The 17,791-nt window shown below is 44.5% G+C and overlaps 1 protein-coding gene across 1 annotated transcript in view; it reads left to right on the top strand.

Annotated features, from left to right (window-relative positions):
• Positions 1 to 5,778: 5,778 nt before the first annotated feature.
• E2F7 (E2F transcription factor 7) overlaps positions 5,779 to 17,791 on the top strand; it is a 28,828-nt gene continuing 16,815 nt past the window's right edge. Inside the window, exons 1-3 of the mRNA XM_060165284.1 lie at positions 5,779 to 5,862; positions 12,805 to 13,080; positions 14,208 to 14,376. Of these exons, the coding sequence (XP_060021267.1) occupies positions 5,779 to 5,862; positions 12,805 to 13,080; positions 14,208 to 14,376 (529 nt within the window). The remainder of the gene's footprint in view (positions 5,863 to 12,804; positions 13,081 to 14,207; positions 14,377 to 17,791) is intronic.

Genomic DNA, 17,791 nt, shown 5'->3' on the forward strand with positions numbered 1-17,791 from the left:
TAGGTAGGCAATACCTTTTGTTCCACGGCCAAGCTTGATCTAGAACCTATGTCTCTCCACTACTCAAAGTGAATTCCTTCCCTTCTAGATAGGGCTCTGGAGATTAACGGGATGCCTGTCCCCCATTTTAGCCAGAATCTCGGTTCCAGGGCAGCGGTCAATCTCCATTTTTACCCTCCAAACATTGTGGTCTCTCCAAACCACCACGCCCAAACCTGCAGCATAAATGTAGCATCACGTAAAGGGGTGTCCCACTATATACTCTCCGTTATCACATTATTCCCGTAAACACCTAACCCAGCTCAAAATCCATCCTATCTGCTGTGGTCTGAAATGTTACAGCACAACCCACTCCCTGCATCCTTGCCTATAACATGCACACATAAGTACACACATGCAAACATGCACACAAAATATGCTATCTTTTCATTAAGTGAGGACGCAAATCACACAATCATTAAGGAAACTGACCTTGCTCAATAGTGCCCAGGATGACAAGGAGTCTGTAAAGATAAAGAATGAATTCCCTCTGTTCCCTATGGGACACGTAACCACAGCTTAAGCAGCTCTCTTTGAACAGCTGGACATCTGGATGTCATTTGAGATGGGAGCCATAACTGCCCTTTGGTATTAATATCTTTTTTTTTTAATTGTTGCTAAGGCCATGAGGAGGAACCAATCATGAACTCATTCTCCTTCTGACATTGCTTACAGTCAGCCAAGAATAAATTTTCTGCCTTCTCTGAACCTGCAAGCAGTTAGAGAAGCAAATATATCACATTCTCAGACCCAGGAATAGCTGAAGACAAAGGCCATTTTAAATGGCAGCCCTCAGTTTAAGAAGAACCGTTAAACCGATCCAGTCAGAGACCTCAGAACTGCCAGGATGTGAAGTCAAGGTCCTTCTGTTATCCATGTGGTGAAAAATCAGTTTCTAATTCCCTTCTGTGACTGAATTCTTGCGAACAGATGTTACACCAAGATGACTGTGCTTGCAGTGTAGCAAGAAAGGAAAATATCAGAGGAAGCTGATACATTAACTGGACAACTCAGGCTAAATGACATGGATCATATTTCACTACATTTATTCTTTCTGTAAAGTGTGATAAATCTTGAGATTCAGAACCCCAAAAGGGCAAAAGACTATGTCCAAGTTTGAGAAGGCATGCAGTACGTCTTGTATACAGAGGAATGTCAGTCATCATCTGTGTATATTCTGATCACAGCCCTTGCTGTTCATTCTTCTGTTAACCTCCACCTGCCCATCAGATTTCTCATTTACAACCTCATCTCCTTCCGAAAACCAGTGATGACATGGCCATAAACCAGGAAGACCCAGCCCTTTGAAACCTCTGCACCTATTCCAGAGAGCAATACACCTGCCCAACTCTTCCTGTCCTCACTGATGGGACCTGAGGATCCATTTCTGAAACCACTGAGTCAGAGGCATCCAAAGGAGTCGATGAATAACCATACAATTAGCATGTGCAAAGGAACAAGACACTAGGAATTGAAAAAAACTTAATACCCAAGTCCAATTCCAGATCGACTCCGTTAGAAATCTCTGAGTGTGCAGTTCAGGCATAGAAATTTTAAAAAAATCTCTCCAGGTGATTTTAAAGCACGGACAGGATTGAGAACCACGGGCTTAGCACAATACAGAACCCTGGGGACTGTGGCCACGTAGGTAATATTATACTGTTCCAAAGTCAATGATCTTTCAGGCAAAGATTATCGAGGTAGAACTGTAAAATACTTCAAATAGCATGAAACGTGGTGTGGCAATTTTAAAATATGGCCCCAAATTCTTTGTCACTTCTCCCATTGAGAAGTAGGGTATATGTCCTCACCTCTTAAATATGAATGGATCTTTGACTGCTTCGTTTTAAAAAGTACAGCAGAATTGATGCTATCTTAGTTCTGAGGTTACATCACAAAAGTGCGCAAAGTAAAATTTCCACTTTGTGGGCTAGGAGACTCTTTTTGGAGCCCTGAGCCACCATGTATGTCCAACCAACTTGAATCACCACGCTGTGAGGAAAATCAAGTCGCGTGAAGAAGGCACATTTTCTCGATGTCCGACCTGAGCTCCCAGCCACCATCAGCTTCAACTGAGAAACTGACAGATTATTTACAAATTCTGGGACTTGAAAACATCAGTATAAATAAGTGGTACAATATAAATGGAGTACTGTCTCTGAATTTGCCCAACAAACATGCATTTTCTAGTTATTGTTTTGTTTTGTTTTTTTTTGCAGTACGCAGGCCTCTCACTGCTGTGGCCTCTCCTGTTGCGGAGCACAGGATCCGGACGCGCAGGCTCAGCGGCCATGGCTCACGGGCCCAGCCGCTCCGCGGCATGCGGGATCCTCCCGGACCGTGGCACGAACCCGTGTCCCCTGCATCGGCAGGCGGACTCTCAACCACTGCGCCACCAGGGAAGCCCACATTTTCCAGTTTTCCTCCAAATCTAAGATCACTCTTGCTTTAAGCAATCAATGAAATTACAAGTGTTTGAGGCTCCATATTGTTTTTTGTGTTTTGAATAGATAGAGGCTACATTTTAATTGAAATAGATGGAAAAAATACTCTGAAAATGATATAAGGTCTGTAACATAAAACTGCCTAACTTCAAAGAAACAACCAATATTATTTTGAAATATTAGAGAAATGAATGGACTTTAATCATTGAAATGGTGATCTAGAAGGCTGAATGGGGGTCCCCAAAAAAGGCACATCCATGTCCTAATCCCTGGAACCGGTGAATGTTACCTTATTTGGAAAGGTCTTTACAGACGTAATTAAGGCTCTTGAGATGAGATCATTCTAGGTTGTATAGATGGGACCTAGATCCAATGACAGGTATCCTTTCAAGTGGCACAGAGGAGAGATTTAAGACCCACCAAGAGGAGGCAATGTGACCACCAAGGCAGAGATCTGAGTGAGACAGCCATACATTCGTCAGGACTGCTTACAGCCACCAGAAGCTGGAGGAGACGAGGAAAAGATTCTCTTCCAGTGCACCAGAGGGAGTGTGGCCCTGCCAACATCTTGATTTCAGACTTCTGGCCTCCAGAATTGTGAGAGAATAAATTTCTGGCTTACCAACCAGTCTGTGGTAATTAGTTACAATAGCCACAGGAAATCAATACAGTTGGGAAAAAAAAATCTTCATCTAATTTTCTGCTTCTACACAAGTGCAAAATTTAATAAATTGCAATTTTATTCTTTATAGTTGTCTCCTTATGCTTCTACTTACAAGACAGATTTCAGCTTAAAATATCATTTCTATTATAAAAGTGTCAAATTTTTATAACTATTGTTATTTTTCTTTAAGTTTAATATTTCCCATGCTTTTTTGGGGGGGCTTTTTAATGTATGATCTAGCAGTGATTTTTAGGCTGTATTTATCAGCAACCTAAATAGAGTACAAAGTGAAGCACTTGAGTGAGCATTCTGAATTGTGCAGAAAGTTTGTTTAAGTACGTTTATATGTTTAATATATAAATTCGGGAGGTGAGGGGTGGAAAGTGAAGCACTTGGTACAGAAAGGATAATAAGGAGAATGATATCCTTGCTAGAAAGGATACAGTTTGTAGGGAAATGTCTGCAGACATGCTTTAAAGAAGGCTGGCAAATTCCAATAGTGGAACATCCTACAAAAGAACTTACCAGTCAGTACTCCTCAACATTGTCGAGGTCATCAAAAATGAGGAAAGTATGAGAAATTGTCACAGCCAAGAGGAGCCTATGGAGACATGAAGACTAAATGTAATGCTGTATCCTGGAACAGAAAAAAGGACATTGGATAAAAATTACGGAAATCTGAATAATGACTTTCGTTAAGAATAATATAGCAATATCGCACTACACAGTAAACGCACTACACAGTAAAGATGTTCATGAATAGGTGAAACTGGGTGCCAGATATGCGGGAACTCCCTGTGCTATCGTCTCAATTTTTCTGTAAATTTAAAGCTGTTCTTAATGTCTATTAACACACACACACACACACACACACACACACACACACACACACACACACACACACGGCTGTCTCTATCAACATTCCTATTTTAAGTAAGAAACTAAGGTTGAGGGAAGTGAAACATTTCATACAAATCAGCAATGTTGAGGAAATTTTCTCGACTTTCCCAGAATGCTAGTCCATACTGCAGAGAGTTATTTAATAAGGCTAATTATTGGCGATGATCTGAAAAGGTAACAACACCAATAAACTTTTCTGGACTTGCAAAGAAAAAACAGCTGGTTCTGCTGGCAGTCGAGTTTCCACAGCTAACTGGCGTGCCATCTGCTCGCAGCATAGAGTGGTAACCATGGTTCACGTGTCACACCAGCGTTCGTGTTAAGAAGTTTGCCCCAACAAGCCTGGACAACTTCGCTTCCGCGCAGGTTGCTGGGGGGAGGGGTGGCGGCGGCAGCATCCAGAGTGTGTATATCGTTTTTCCACACTCCATCTGCTCTCCCCTCCTCAGGCTGTGCCCGCGGTCTCCCCGCGCCGCAAGCCGCTGGACGGGCGGGTCTTTTACGCATAACAAAAGAGTCCTCCTCCTCCTCCTCCCGCCGCCCCGCGCCGCCCCCACCTTGGCTTCCCGCGGCCGCCCGGGCCCGCGTACCCGGCAAGAATTGGCTCCCGGGCCCGAGGTTTCCAGGTACCCGGAAGGGGGAGGGGGCGAGGCGGCAACAATTGGGCGGGTGAGGTCGAAACGCGCGCCCAGGAGCGCCAAGACTCCGAGGGGCGGCGAGCCCGGGCCGTGCCGCCGCGCGATTGGCCGGCGCAGCCTCGCCGGCCGCCGCTGATTGGTGGATTCTCAAATTCGGTCTCAAGGCGCCAGAGGAGGTGTTTTAGCGGGGACTGCGATCCGGAGCTAGAGTCGCGCTCGGCGTGTCGGAGCGCTGGCGCTGCCCGGACGCCGCGGGGTCCCCGCTAGCGCAGGGCACTCGGAGCGGGGAACTGCGCGCCTCGCTTTCCCCGCCCGATGTCGCCGCCCGGCTGCTGATCGACTCGCCCAGCTGATCCCGCGCTGCTGTGGGGTCGTGGAGGTCCCGGTAGAGGCAGGAAGGCTCCTTCGCAAAGGGGGAGTAAGTAGCGTGCGGCCCCGGCGCTGGCGGGGAGGCGGGAATTGGGGCGAAAGGGGACCCTCCCGCCCCGGCTGCCAGCCTGCCACCCTTCCCCTCCCCGGCTGCCGCAGGACCAGGCGTGCGAGGGGTGTCTGGGCTCCAGCTCTCCCTCCGGCCGGGCACTAGGGAACTTGCCCTTCCTCACGATCTGGGGGTTTCATTGGAAAAGTTTATATTTGGGGTCTGCTCGGAGGCCTGGGAAAGAGCTGCGCTGAGCGCTGAGTGGGTTTGGTCTAGCGATCAGGTTTCCTTCCCCCCTGATTCAAAACCCCTCAAAGCCGAATTCCTCCCCGTTCTTTGCGCCAAAATTAACTGACCTAGGAGACCCTGTGCTTTCTGACAGATTTGCCCTACACTCTCCTGACTTGAAACTTAATTTTGTCCTGTTGCTTTTCATTAAAAAGTATTATTTTTATCAGGGTTTTTTTCTTCACAATTTCAGTAATTACTAAGCACACTTAAGTGTTTGTGCTCGTTCGTGTGCGTTTCGGAGAGTTGGAGTGGCCACAATCCTGAAAATTCCCAGGATGAGTTTAGGGAGCGGAAGTTCATGTTCATGAGCAAGTAATAGATATTTTTGTTGAAGGAAAGAGTATCCAATTTAAAGTCATTTTCTAATGTAACTGTGCATTACAGATGGAGGTAAATTGTTTAACACTAAAAGACCTGATCAACCCCAGACTAGATTTTGCAATTGAAGATGGGGAAAATGCCCAAAAGGTAAGTGAACTTAAATACCTTAGGTTCTATCATATTTACGATGGTGATGTCTAATTCAATTCAGGATTCCAAAATGCCACTTGTATTTGTCTTAAAAACATAATAATCTTGATGAACATTTTAGGACTATGCTTTTCTTTTTTTTTTTTTAATGGAGGAGGCATCCAACCATTATTGTTGAATTTCTCAGTCATTGTGCAGTGGTTAGATGTAATGTTGAAACTGACTTATATGAATCAAAGATATGCTAGACACTGCAGTCAAAGGTTTGTAATAACTGTAGTTATCAAGAGTAGAATTAGCTAATGCTGGGCAGGAATATTAAGCCTCAGTTCCCAGGAAAATAGACTTTTTCACTCTAAATGCTAGATTATTAAAGTGCAGTGAAATGTTCTTCATCCTGATGGACCAGCTCCTAGAGGTGGTTCCATTCTCCCAAGAACATGACCAGTGTCTCCCATATAGGGAGATAAAGTGACTGAGCTCACCAAGGACTCTTTGAATATTTTACAGTGTTACTTCTGGTTTTGCACTGAGCTTTCCCTTGTGGTTTTTGCATGACTTGTGATCTGTAAGACAATAGTAGCGTCTTCAAGAAACATTACAAAGTGAACCGGCCATAGCAATGTCTAAACAGGACCCATGTCAGCACCAATGCCCTCACCAGCCGGTGCCCTACCGAAAAGGTGTAATAGCTTGTTAGTAGCGAACATCTAAGCATTTTTGGGCAGAGGCAAGTAGATATGACAGACCTGGGTTTACAAAGTTTAAATATCAATCTGAGCATAGCAACTTCCATAGGCATTGAACTTCTCTGGTTCCTGGGCTTAATTTTAGGCTTAGCACCCACAATGAAATTGCCTGGTTGCAAAGCACCTGTTATATGGGCCTTTGAAGAATACTTGACAACCGTTAATTTTGGGTAGGTGTGAAACTGTATGCTTTTTCATGTAGGGTTTTTTTTCCCTCTACCATTTGATTTATTTTTGTTAGGAAAAGAAGTATACCAAAACATTATTCTTTTAAAGAGCATTTTTAAAGAATTCGCTATGCCATCTGAGAGTGGCAATGCCCAGACTTTAAAGTATATATTCAGAGTTTTGGCTTTGGGAGTTTCAGAGCAAAACTTTTTGTTTTCCTTTGTAATTTGGATGGGACAGCCTTGAAAGAATGTGTATACTTTTATATAAAGTCAAAGTGTCCACCTCTTTCCTTCTGGGTCAATGACTTTTTATCGTGCCTTCAACAACGTTACTTCTCCTACTCTAGTTAGCCCAGTAAGTGCTGTGCCCAGCTGAGCTTTCATATTTTAGTGGGTGTAGAGAAAACCTCAAATGACGCCATAGAGGTTTGGGAAAGTGGTTAAAATGTTTGAAATAGAATACACGAGCAGGGCTTATTTCACCTGTCAAAGAGACGGCAAAAGGAAGAGAACAGAGCGCTCCTGCGAGATGCTAGGCTGGGCTTTTGTCTCCCTTTTCACATTGCTGTGAAGTAAAGGAAGGAGGATTTCTAGGGCTGCCGAGAACGTGGGATTCGGAGTCAGAGAGATCTGGGTGTGATTTCCTGCTTTACCATTTGTTAACTTCATAACCTCAAATAAATATATTTATTCAGTCTTTCAACAAATATTTATGTTTCAGGGGCTGGGGGTACAGCGGTTTAATAAGTCTCCTAGCTTCCCTAAGCCTATTTTTTTCTTCCATAAATTGAAATTAATAAGTAGCCTCTCCTCTTTGGGTGTCTGTAAAGCACCCAGCAACCCATACTGTTCACACCTTACTCGTTTTTTTTTTTTTTTTTTTTTTGCGGTACGTGGGCCTCTCACTGTTGTGGCCTCTCCCGTTGCGGAGCACAGGCTCCGGACGCGCAGGCTCAGCGGCCATGGCTCACAGGCCCAGCCGCTCCACGGCATGTGGGATCCTCCCGGACCGGGGCATGAACCTGTGTCCCCTGCATCGGCAGGTGGACTCTCAACCACTACGCCACCAGGGAAGCCCCACACCTTACTCATTTGAACTGACAGCCCAAAGATGAATATGATGCAGGCCTGGCCCTCGGTTACCTGAGACACTTTCAGGGACTGAGATGTAAAACTCACCAACTAGACTGTGATTTGGTAAGAGCTATAGGAGTGGGAACCAAGTGCCCCAGCAGAACAGAAGATTAAGAAAGAAATTCATGGGGAGTCTAGGGAAAGTTGGAAAGCTTCACAGAGGTAATATCTGGGCTGAGGACTTCAACTATAAGGAAACAAGAAGGAGTAAGAAGGTCATTATAGGCAGAATCTATATGAGTATATGTGCTGTGGACATTCAAGAAATGTTCAAAGTTTCCAGAGTGGCCAGAAGCTAGTGGTACTTCTTGAAACCCTCTGGTGGGTGCCTGGAACAGTATCCTATGGGTCAGTCGGCATTTAGAGGACTTATCTTTCTTGACTGTCTGATCTTCATTGCTCAAGGTCTACAGGTAGGCATGCATCTTCTTACCACTCACGGAGAAACTTTTCTTTAAAACATAGAGGAGTTTTCAATGCCATTACCCAATCTTACTGTGCCCAAGTTGTGAGATTATAAGCAAGACTCTCCTCTTCAGTTGTCTACAGTGCATTTAGGAATGACAAAAGTAGAAAAAGGATGGTTTGGGATGAAGCGGTGGACAACAAGGATTGAGCTGTTGGGAGGGCTTTGTGAAGGAGATAACACTTGAGCTAGGGCTTGAAGGGATGAGTGCTAAGACTTAGGCAAGTAGAGAGGAAGGAAACTAGTAAAGAAGTAAATCAGCATGGTAAATTTGGGGACACACCTAGACTTAGTGGGCATGGGTTTTCTTTGAAGGTCATTCATCTTTTGGGAGTGGTTAAAAAAGAAGGTGAGTTCAACTTGAAGCATATATTTGTACCCGTGTGATTACAGGTAAATAAATATGTACAAGAGGCAGTTGGTTGCCTGATCTGGGAATTCACGGAAAGTCCTAGCCAGATACAAACTTGGGAATTAACAACATACAGGTTGGTTTTAAAGCCTTGTACATGAGTGGGTGAGCTGCCCCAGAGAGAGCAAACAGGGAGGTGTGGAGGGCTGAGTTTCTAAGAGTGGAAAAAGAGGAGCCAGTGAAGGAGGCTGAGAAGGAACAGTCAGAAGAGAACCAAGAGAGAAAAAAGTGGTAGCTCAGAAGGACTGAGAGTTTTATAAAGCAAATAGTCAACAGTCTTAACCGTTGCAGTGAGGTCAAGTGCAATATTTTGCCATTGACTTGTCAACTGACAGATGACCGAAGTGAGAGCAGTGGATCAGAGCAGACTGGTGGTTTGAGGAACCCCCTGGGAGACAGGCAGGGGAAAGCCCTCCGTGTGGATTACTAATTCTGGAAAGTGTGCTCTGAAGGGAAGGAGAGTTGTTAGTCAATAGCTAGAAGGAGACGCCTCCTGACGTGCCTGTCATATTTGCAATGAGTCTTAAACAGCAGGTCGGGTTTCAGTGGGCAAAGCTTAGCCCGTGGCTTTAGAGTCAACGTGATGGTGTGCGCAACGGCTCAGATGTGATAAAATTTGGGGCAGGTTTGAAGAAGAACGATGGACTGTTTGGACAAAATGTGGGACGTGCATGAGATGGGACCGGAAAAGAGGTTGGCAAAATGTCACCAAGGGCCTTGAACAGGCTGATGTCTATGTACTATTTGAGGTAACATGATCAAAGCTGTATCTGAGACAGAAGCAAGACTAGAACCAAGATCTTCTAATTACCAGGTCCTTTCCATGTCAGCTTACAGCTCAGTCATAATGCCGGTATAATAAATAATAATGATGATGATGGTGATGAACATTTGCACAGCACTTCACAGACTACAAACTGCTTTCACTCTCATTATCTGATCTAATCCTCACAGCAACTGCATGGCAGGTAAGCCAAGGTGCGTCACCTCCATTTGCACATGAGAACTGGAGAACCCGTTTCCTGGGGACTCTCTCCAGGCCCTCTCTAAGTGAAGAGGTGATTTCCAGGGTGTTGCAGCTTGACTTCCTGGCAAGCAGATCTGACGTGGAGATTAGTGTGCAGGTGGTTTATTAGGGAATGCCCTGAGGATGGGAGCCCATTTAAGGGAAGGGAAGGCAGCAGAATTAGACAGAGGGAGAAGCAGAGCTGCAGAACAGTCTCAGTGGAAGTTGGGTTTACCCCATAGGGAGTTCTGGGACGACCCCTCGGAGGAGTCCTGAGTCGGGGTAAGGGGACCAAGCTGTTACATGTCAATGCTGCATCTCCCAGCCACTGAGGACAGTACCGGCCTCTCGGGAAGGCGTGTGATCCCGGATGAGTCAGCCCTCTTCAGCCAAAGCGTGAAGAAGCTTACTGTTGACATTACTCCAGCAGCTGGGGAAATGAGTCATTCATTCCAGAAGTGAGCCAGGTGCATCCCAGTGTCCACCACATGGCTGGGTAGCCTTGCTGGAAAGCCTTGGAGATATATAATTTGGTCTGAACCCCTTATTTCAAAGATCTGAAAACTTGGGCCCAGACAAAATGAACAATTTGTGCAGTATCAGAAAGATATACAGTGGAGTCAAAAACCGCTCTATTTCGGAATTCTCATTCCAATCCCCTTTCCTTTGCCTTCTACAGTGTCAGGATTGCAGGATAGACAGACTGATGGATCAGGATGTGATTAGATTGCAGCTGACTTTCTGCCCACCTGAAACCTCAGAAAACAATTTGCTTGGCATTTTTTTCTGTTGAGTAGAGGTGTGATAACGATCGTAACCTACCATGTGACGTAACTCCCCTTCTACTTTAAGTATTACTTAAACTGTAGTGAAAATATATCAAAGTGCTGGAGGAAATAATTCACCTGAATTGTTCCTTGGTAGGGAAAAAGTAGGAGCTCAGTGTTCCTGGGAGGACAGGTACCATGAGGGCTGTGGAGAAGAAGGATGAATCTCTGCACCTCAACAAGCCTGGGACACGCCCTCCACCATTAGGATACCTTTTGAAATAACTAGATAATCAAGGCCCTGTGTTCCTTGAGCACATGCGAAGGGGAAGGCATTGTGCCAAAAACTGTGAGGAATGGGACGTGTGGAACTAGCTCCCTGACCTCCAGAAGTGCACAGTCTCGTCAATGAGACAAGACACGTGCCCAGGGAGTTAAATAGCTACACTGTGCTATGTTATATTAGCTCTGAGGGCCAGGATGGATGGTAATAAAGAACAGGAAGTGGAGCAGGGGGAGAGAGAATAGCTAGGTTTTATTGAGTGATCACTATATGCCAGGAACTATTCTCATAACTCTGGAGATCAGTGTTTTTATGAACTTCATTTTCGGTTGAGAGAATTAAAGTGAGAAGGGAATTGCCTGCTCTCACCCTGCTGATAAGTAGCAGAGGCCGGTAAGCTGGCCCTACCAGCCCACACGCAGAACTGCTTCCCATGCTGCCTCTCCACAGAGGCTAGTGGGGCCCCGTGGCCTGCTGGATACCTTTTGTTGGAGCTGCGAAAAAGATAACTTCCTCCCAGTTCACACCCAGGACAAGCTTACTTCTAGATGCAGAATTTTGGAAACTTCTGCTGTCAGCTATTTCTTGCCTTACCAATGACTTTTATACTGAATGAGGTTGTATGTGACCTTGGGCAAGGCACCCTCTGTGTGCCTCAGTTTCTTCATCTGTAGGCTAGAAAAATACTACTACCTCGGTTACAGGATTGGATGAGGAGTTAATAGGTGTAAAGTGCATGAAACAGGTATCATGTGTAGCACGTAATATGCACTCAGTACTTTCCCTTGAGAGTTCCCTTGTAGAAGACTTCATCAGAGGCCAACAGGCCAACTCTTGTTTTCTGGATCAGCAGAAGCTGCCAGCTAGCCATGGTGAGGTTCTGTCCTAGGGTAGCAGGAAAGGGGTGGAGATGGGGGTGACGATTTCTCACGCCACTGCCGCAGTAAGCATCCAGCCTGATGGGAAGAGCAGAATCTTTCTGGGTTTGAATGGCAAAAACTTATTTTAGGGGAAAGAAATTTGTTTCGGTAATTTAGTTATTCCAAACGCGAGTTGTGTGTACTTAGTCCTTTTTCTTAATGGATTAATGAACCCATCATTAATCTTTTCTTTTAATTATCTAAGATAATCTACTCAAAGAGTCTGGGGGAAGGTGCTAGGCCACAAACTATTACCAAGCTGCAACACATTACGAACAGAACTTGAGAGTTCAGCACTTAGAAACCTCTACAGTCATTCAGTCGATCTGGCCCCTGTGACATCTAAACCTGTGCTCAGTGGTCTCTTCTTGTCGAACAAGCTGTAGGTCAAGTTGAGTGGCAAATTCAACAGGAGAGTCACATGTGATGGGAGTTGCATATGAGTCCTATGAAGTAAGCCCATGTATCAGTCTCGGGGAGTTTTCAGTCTGTGAAAAACCCTGGTCCTTCACCAGGGGTAGTTTGAGAAGCACTGCTCTGCGGGAGTGACATTAGATAGCTGGGTGGTTTGAAACGTGGCATTTTGTTGGATGCCCTTCCATTAATCTGTCCTGGTAATTGCTCTATTAGCCCTGGTGAACATTGAACAAAAGCATAATTGCTCTTCACTAGTGCAAACTCGTAAATAGTGTTTAAAAAAATATGTCACTTAGAAGCAATATGGGCTCAACCCACATTTGCTCTTATTATCATCCCCGCCTATTACAAGCATCCACCAGCGACGCATAACACTCATGACTTCTTTCACAGAGGTGCCGTGAAAAACATGCTTAAAGGGAGTAGCAGCCACTCTTCGGTTCCCATGATCCTTCTGTTTATTTTCATTAGTCCTACCTATCCTGATGCTTTTCAGCCCTGAACGTATAGGTCTGTTTGTGTTTTCATGACTTAGTGAATAATGGGAATAAAGTGTACTGTTAGCTGATACCTGCCCTTTCTCATTTTCGCTAAAAGGTCTCTTTTTTAAAATAGGAAAATATATTTGTTGATCGCTCAAGGATGGCCCCAAAGACACCAATAAAAAATGAACCAATTGACTTATCGAAACAAAAAATCTTCACTCCAGAAAGAAATCCCATCACTCCAGTTAAGCTTGTCGACAGACAGCAAGCAGAACCATGGACACCCACCGCTAACCTAAAGATGCTCATTAGTGCTGCCAGCCCAGACATAAGAGACCGAGAGAAGAAAAAAGGACTGTTCAGACCCATTGAGAACAAGGATGATGCATTTACAGACTGTCTGCAGGTAAACAGGCTGTGCTCCTAAGACCTTTCATAGAATTTTAAAATGTTTACCTGATTATTAAAAAGTCACAGAATTCTCAGTTTTTCAGTTACTATTGAGTCAAAAGCAGTACTCCACTTAATCTTTTTATTTATTTACAGCTGAAGTGGAACTCTTATTCTATATCTCATTTTTCATAATGAATGCTTTCTTTTCTTCTGTATGATACTGTCTTCACCAGTACACATTTTTAAATGATAATTTTTTTAAGCAATGATATTTAATAATTTTGATCTAATAAAGAAATTTGGATTTTTTTTAATGCTGCCATGAATTATAATTTTTGCTTTGATTTTAAGGGTAATATTAATCTAAATGTTTTTGACTTGGGGAATTTTAGCATTCTCACGTATGTTCAGTTCGTTGGTTTGGGGCTTTAAAGTTAAATCATCTTTAAATTACCTGTCCTGAAGGGAACCAGAGCTACTGAATAAGCAGCATATCTATACTTTTAAAAAAAAGTTTTTCTTGGGGCTTGAACTGAGCCTTTTTCAAATGTGAGTTGATAAGACAAGGACACTAGTTTAATGTACTTACAATAAGAAAGAATAAGGAAGAATAAGATTTAGCTCCCCCTGTTCAGTTCCATCAACGCTTGGTAAATTGTGAAAAATAAAGAGTTTGGTGACACACTGCAGGCAAGTACATCTCAAATTTTCACGTTAATAGGAATTACACAGGATCTTAGGAAGAGACAGATTCTGATACATCAGGTCTGAGGTGAGGCCTGAGGTTTTATATCTCTTAACATGCTCCTGGTGACGCTGATCTCAGTCTAACAAGCACACTAGTAGCAAGGGTGTAGCAACCTATAAATCAAGGCTGGAGCAACCTATAAATGACTGCATTGTTCATTTTTTATTTTAAACAGTAGACTCAGCCTCAAATCACAAAGGAGGAAAAGTTCAGTTCAGAGAAAGCAATAGGTAAAATGTTAAGAAAATTAGATTAGGAAATGTATTTTAACCAGAATCTAGGATGGTATGGATTTAGATGTTCCCCTCCACTCGCCAATACCACCCATTGCAATTTCTCTGTTCAGATGTTAACTGTGACATTTCCCCCCTCCCTCTGTCTGCCCTCTGTAGCTTGATGTTGTTGGGGACAGTGCTGTGGACGAATTTGAAAAGCAAAGGCCAAGCAGAAAACAGAAAAGTTTAGGACTCCTGTGCCAGAAGTTTCTAGCTCGCTATCCAAGTTATCCACTGTCAACTGAGAAAACTACCATCTCCCTAGATGAAGTTGCTGTCAGTCTTGGTATGTATTGTGGGATCACCTGGAGGCCTGTCTCCAGTTACGGTGAGACGTTGATTCCTCGGGCAAGCCAAAGGCTTCAGATCACCTCCTTTACTAAGTAAAGAGCTGACCCTCAAAAGAGTGAGGACAAGGGCTTCCCTGGTAGCACAGTGGTTGAGAGTCTGCCTGCCGATGCAGGGGGCACGGGTTCGTGCCCCGGTCCGGGAAGATCCCACATGCCGCGGAGCGGCTGGGCCCGTGAGCCATGGCTGCTGAGCCTGTGTGTCCGGAGCCTGTGCTCCGCAATGGGAGAGGCCACAGCAGTGAGAGGCCCGCGTACCGCAAAAAAAAATAAAAAAAATAAAAGAGTGAGGACAGAGGAGCAGGTAGAGCTTTTCTTCTGTCATCATCATTATGCATAGAATTCCAGGGAGCCTTTTAGGCCTGAGGGTCAAACAAATATTTGGTTTTTTTAAGCTTAAAAAATATGTTTACAGAAGACTCACATTACAAATTAATATCTAATATCTTAATCCCATGTTATTTCAGACAGACTCAAAAGATATTTAGAAATATCCTTCTGTTTATTTTTTAAAATGCTTCAAAGAGTTCAGAACTGGTGTTATTTTTGTTATAAAGCACGATTTGAAAGCAAGAGCATTATGTTTGAAGCCCTATACTGTGACCTTCACAGCAAGTCTGCCCAACTAGTAAAAGCACATCTGGATATAACTCAAACAGCTAAGCCTTATAACAAAGAGGAATACATGCGTTCGCATGGCGTGGGTGTGTGTAATGTGCAGTGGTGTCTGGACTATAAATATAGACTGCCGATTCAGAATAGAGACTCCTAGTGGACGTGGATTGCAGTTGGTTTCAGAATGAACATACTGTTGACAATAAATAAGTAGAAATCACATGATTTGAAGATATCAGAGTGTCCCCTTAAAAGATTAGGAGGGTTTGCATACAGGGGAAAGAAAGGCTCGAAGAAATCAGCCCAGTAGGCTTTATGATAGAGTATATTTTTAGTTTGTTTATTAGTTCTATATCTTCCCATAGCCCAAAGAATGTGACCCAGTAGATGGTTATCACTCTGAATTATTCAAACTGATGGCTAAAAAGATTTTATTTGCTGGAAATTGAGGTAATGAGGAACCAGTGTGTTGTGATGGGAAGACCATGGGCTGTACTTTGAGTAAGACAGAGCTGGATTTCAAGCCCAGCTCTCTAATTTATAGACTGTGAGAGCTTTAAAAAGTTAATTATTCTTTTCTCAACTACAGCCTAGGGACCATAGCACCTACCTTGCAGAAACTTAGAAAAGTTGGGGATAATGTCAGTAACATGCCCAACTCAGAGCCTGGCTTACTCTTATTGCTACATGGAACAGTTTCTACTCAGCTCTCATTAGAGGTACTCCCCCCACCCCCTCCACCTTCTTCAAGCCATCCCGTGATCCTCTACAGCTAGGAGGACGCAGAGGGCTTTGACGGGGGGCCATTTTAGAACCCGGAAGTAGAATACAGTATTCTGGCATTGGTAGCAATGAACCAAGAAGGGGAAGGTGAGCCAGCTGGACAGAGGCTTGGTGTAGACATAGCTGAGGAACTGGGTCCGGAAACTAGTCTTAAGAAGATGAGGGTAGGGACTTCCCTGGTGGCGCAGTGGTTAAGAATCCGCCTGCCAATGCAGGGGACACGGGTTTGAGCCCTGGTCCGGGAAGATCCCACATGCCGTGGAGCAACTAAGCCCGTGCGCCACAACTACTGAGCCTGCGCTCTAGAGCCGCGAGCCACAACTATGAGCCCTCGTGCCACGACTACTGCAGCCCGCGCGCCTAGAGCCCGTGCTCCCCAACAAGAGAAGCCACTGCAGTGAGAAGCCCGTGCACCGCAACGAAGAGTAGCCCCCGCTCGCCGCAACTAGAGAAAGCCTGCGCTCAGCAACAAAGACCCAACACGGCCAAAAATAAATTTAAAAAAAGAAGAAGATGAGGGTAAAACAACAGATCATACGATGTCTTTCTCATTGGGGTTCACGAAGCCACCTTCTTCCATATACCCAGGCCTCATCAAGAGTCCTTGCACTGATATCAGTGCAGAAGACAAAAGATTAGATGTTGGAAAGCTACATTACAGGTCCCAGGGAGGACAGAAGAGTGGGATCCTACTCTCATATGGGCTGTAAATCCCCATGTTATAACCGCCTGGAACAGAATGCCAAAGATTTTTGCAACAGCTTCCTGCTGTCTCACAATTTCCAAGACCTGCCAGATGAACCTGCCATCTCTCTTCACGTGAGATCGTAAAAATGGAGTCCCTTCCTAGAAGCTGTTTCAGGGGTAACCATCTCCTGGGGTTAAGTCTAAACTCCTGCTCTATCCCAGGTCACAAGCTTTAAGGCCATATTTTAACCAACGATGTGCAAAGCATTCAAATTGCATTCATTCCCAGTTTCTGGTCTCATGTAGATTCGATACTGATATTATAGATAAGAGGTTAAAGAACTGGGAGTGACTTTAGTAAATGGAAAGTTACACAGCCTGGGAAACTATTTATTGGGCTGAGATGCTGTTGATAAGCTCTATGGGGCATAAGGGAAGCATGGTAACAATTGGTAAATCCTCAAGGGCGTAACTAATGCCATGCCTACGATTAATCGGATTGCCTTGAATACAAAAGAAAAAGAAGGCTCAGTGCCAGGGAAGACTTTCCTGGCAGAGCAAGCCCCAGAGTTACCTGCAGGACTTGAGACCTGTGACGTGGGACGTTTAGGTGCACCCAGCCAGTGGACAGTTAGTCCAGATTGCAAAGGTGAGTGATTATTCAGGCAAGTAGCTGCCTATGGGCTTTTGCCAGCACCACCTTCTGAACACTTATGGTGCACAGCAAGCATCATCTTCCTCTCTTAGTTGTCCCAATCTTCCTTTATTTCTTGAGATGTCTAGCCACTAGATGGAGACTTAGCAGCTTGTGTCTAATACAGAATAACAAAACAGCCAGACATATGGCTGGCCCTGGGCTGTCTCAGTTGCATTCACATGACATTTCTAATGGGAAGGTTTGTAACGTTCCACTCTCAACAAGATGTGTTAATATATGAAAACAGACTGGAATAAGGAGCCAGGCAGATCCGGACAAGGGGCTGCTGACTGCTCTGGCCAACACCTTCCAGCAGGCATCTGGCACCAAAGCCTGAGCTTTTGAGAGTGAAGAGCCTTTCCAGGTCACGAGCCGAAATGTTCTGACTGCAAAACGCCTCTTCATGCATGGGGTAGAATTTCCTCTCAGCTCCACAGTTTTCATTGTAACCTGGTTATTTCTTGTGTTAAATCTTTGAAAGGCCAAGAGCTACGTGCACCAAGTCTGCCCTGATTATAGAACAGCTCTTGGCAAGTGAAGAGAAAGAAGGCATTTTTGTACCTGGGCCAGTC

The sequence above is a fragment of the Lagenorhynchus albirostris genome, chromosome 11, assembly GCF_949774975.1.
Source record: "Lagenorhynchus albirostris chromosome 11, mLagAlb1.1, whole genome shotgun sequence".
NCBI classification, from domain to species: Eukaryota; Metazoa; Chordata; class Mammalia; order Artiodactyla; family Delphinidae; genus Lagenorhynchus; species Lagenorhynchus albirostris.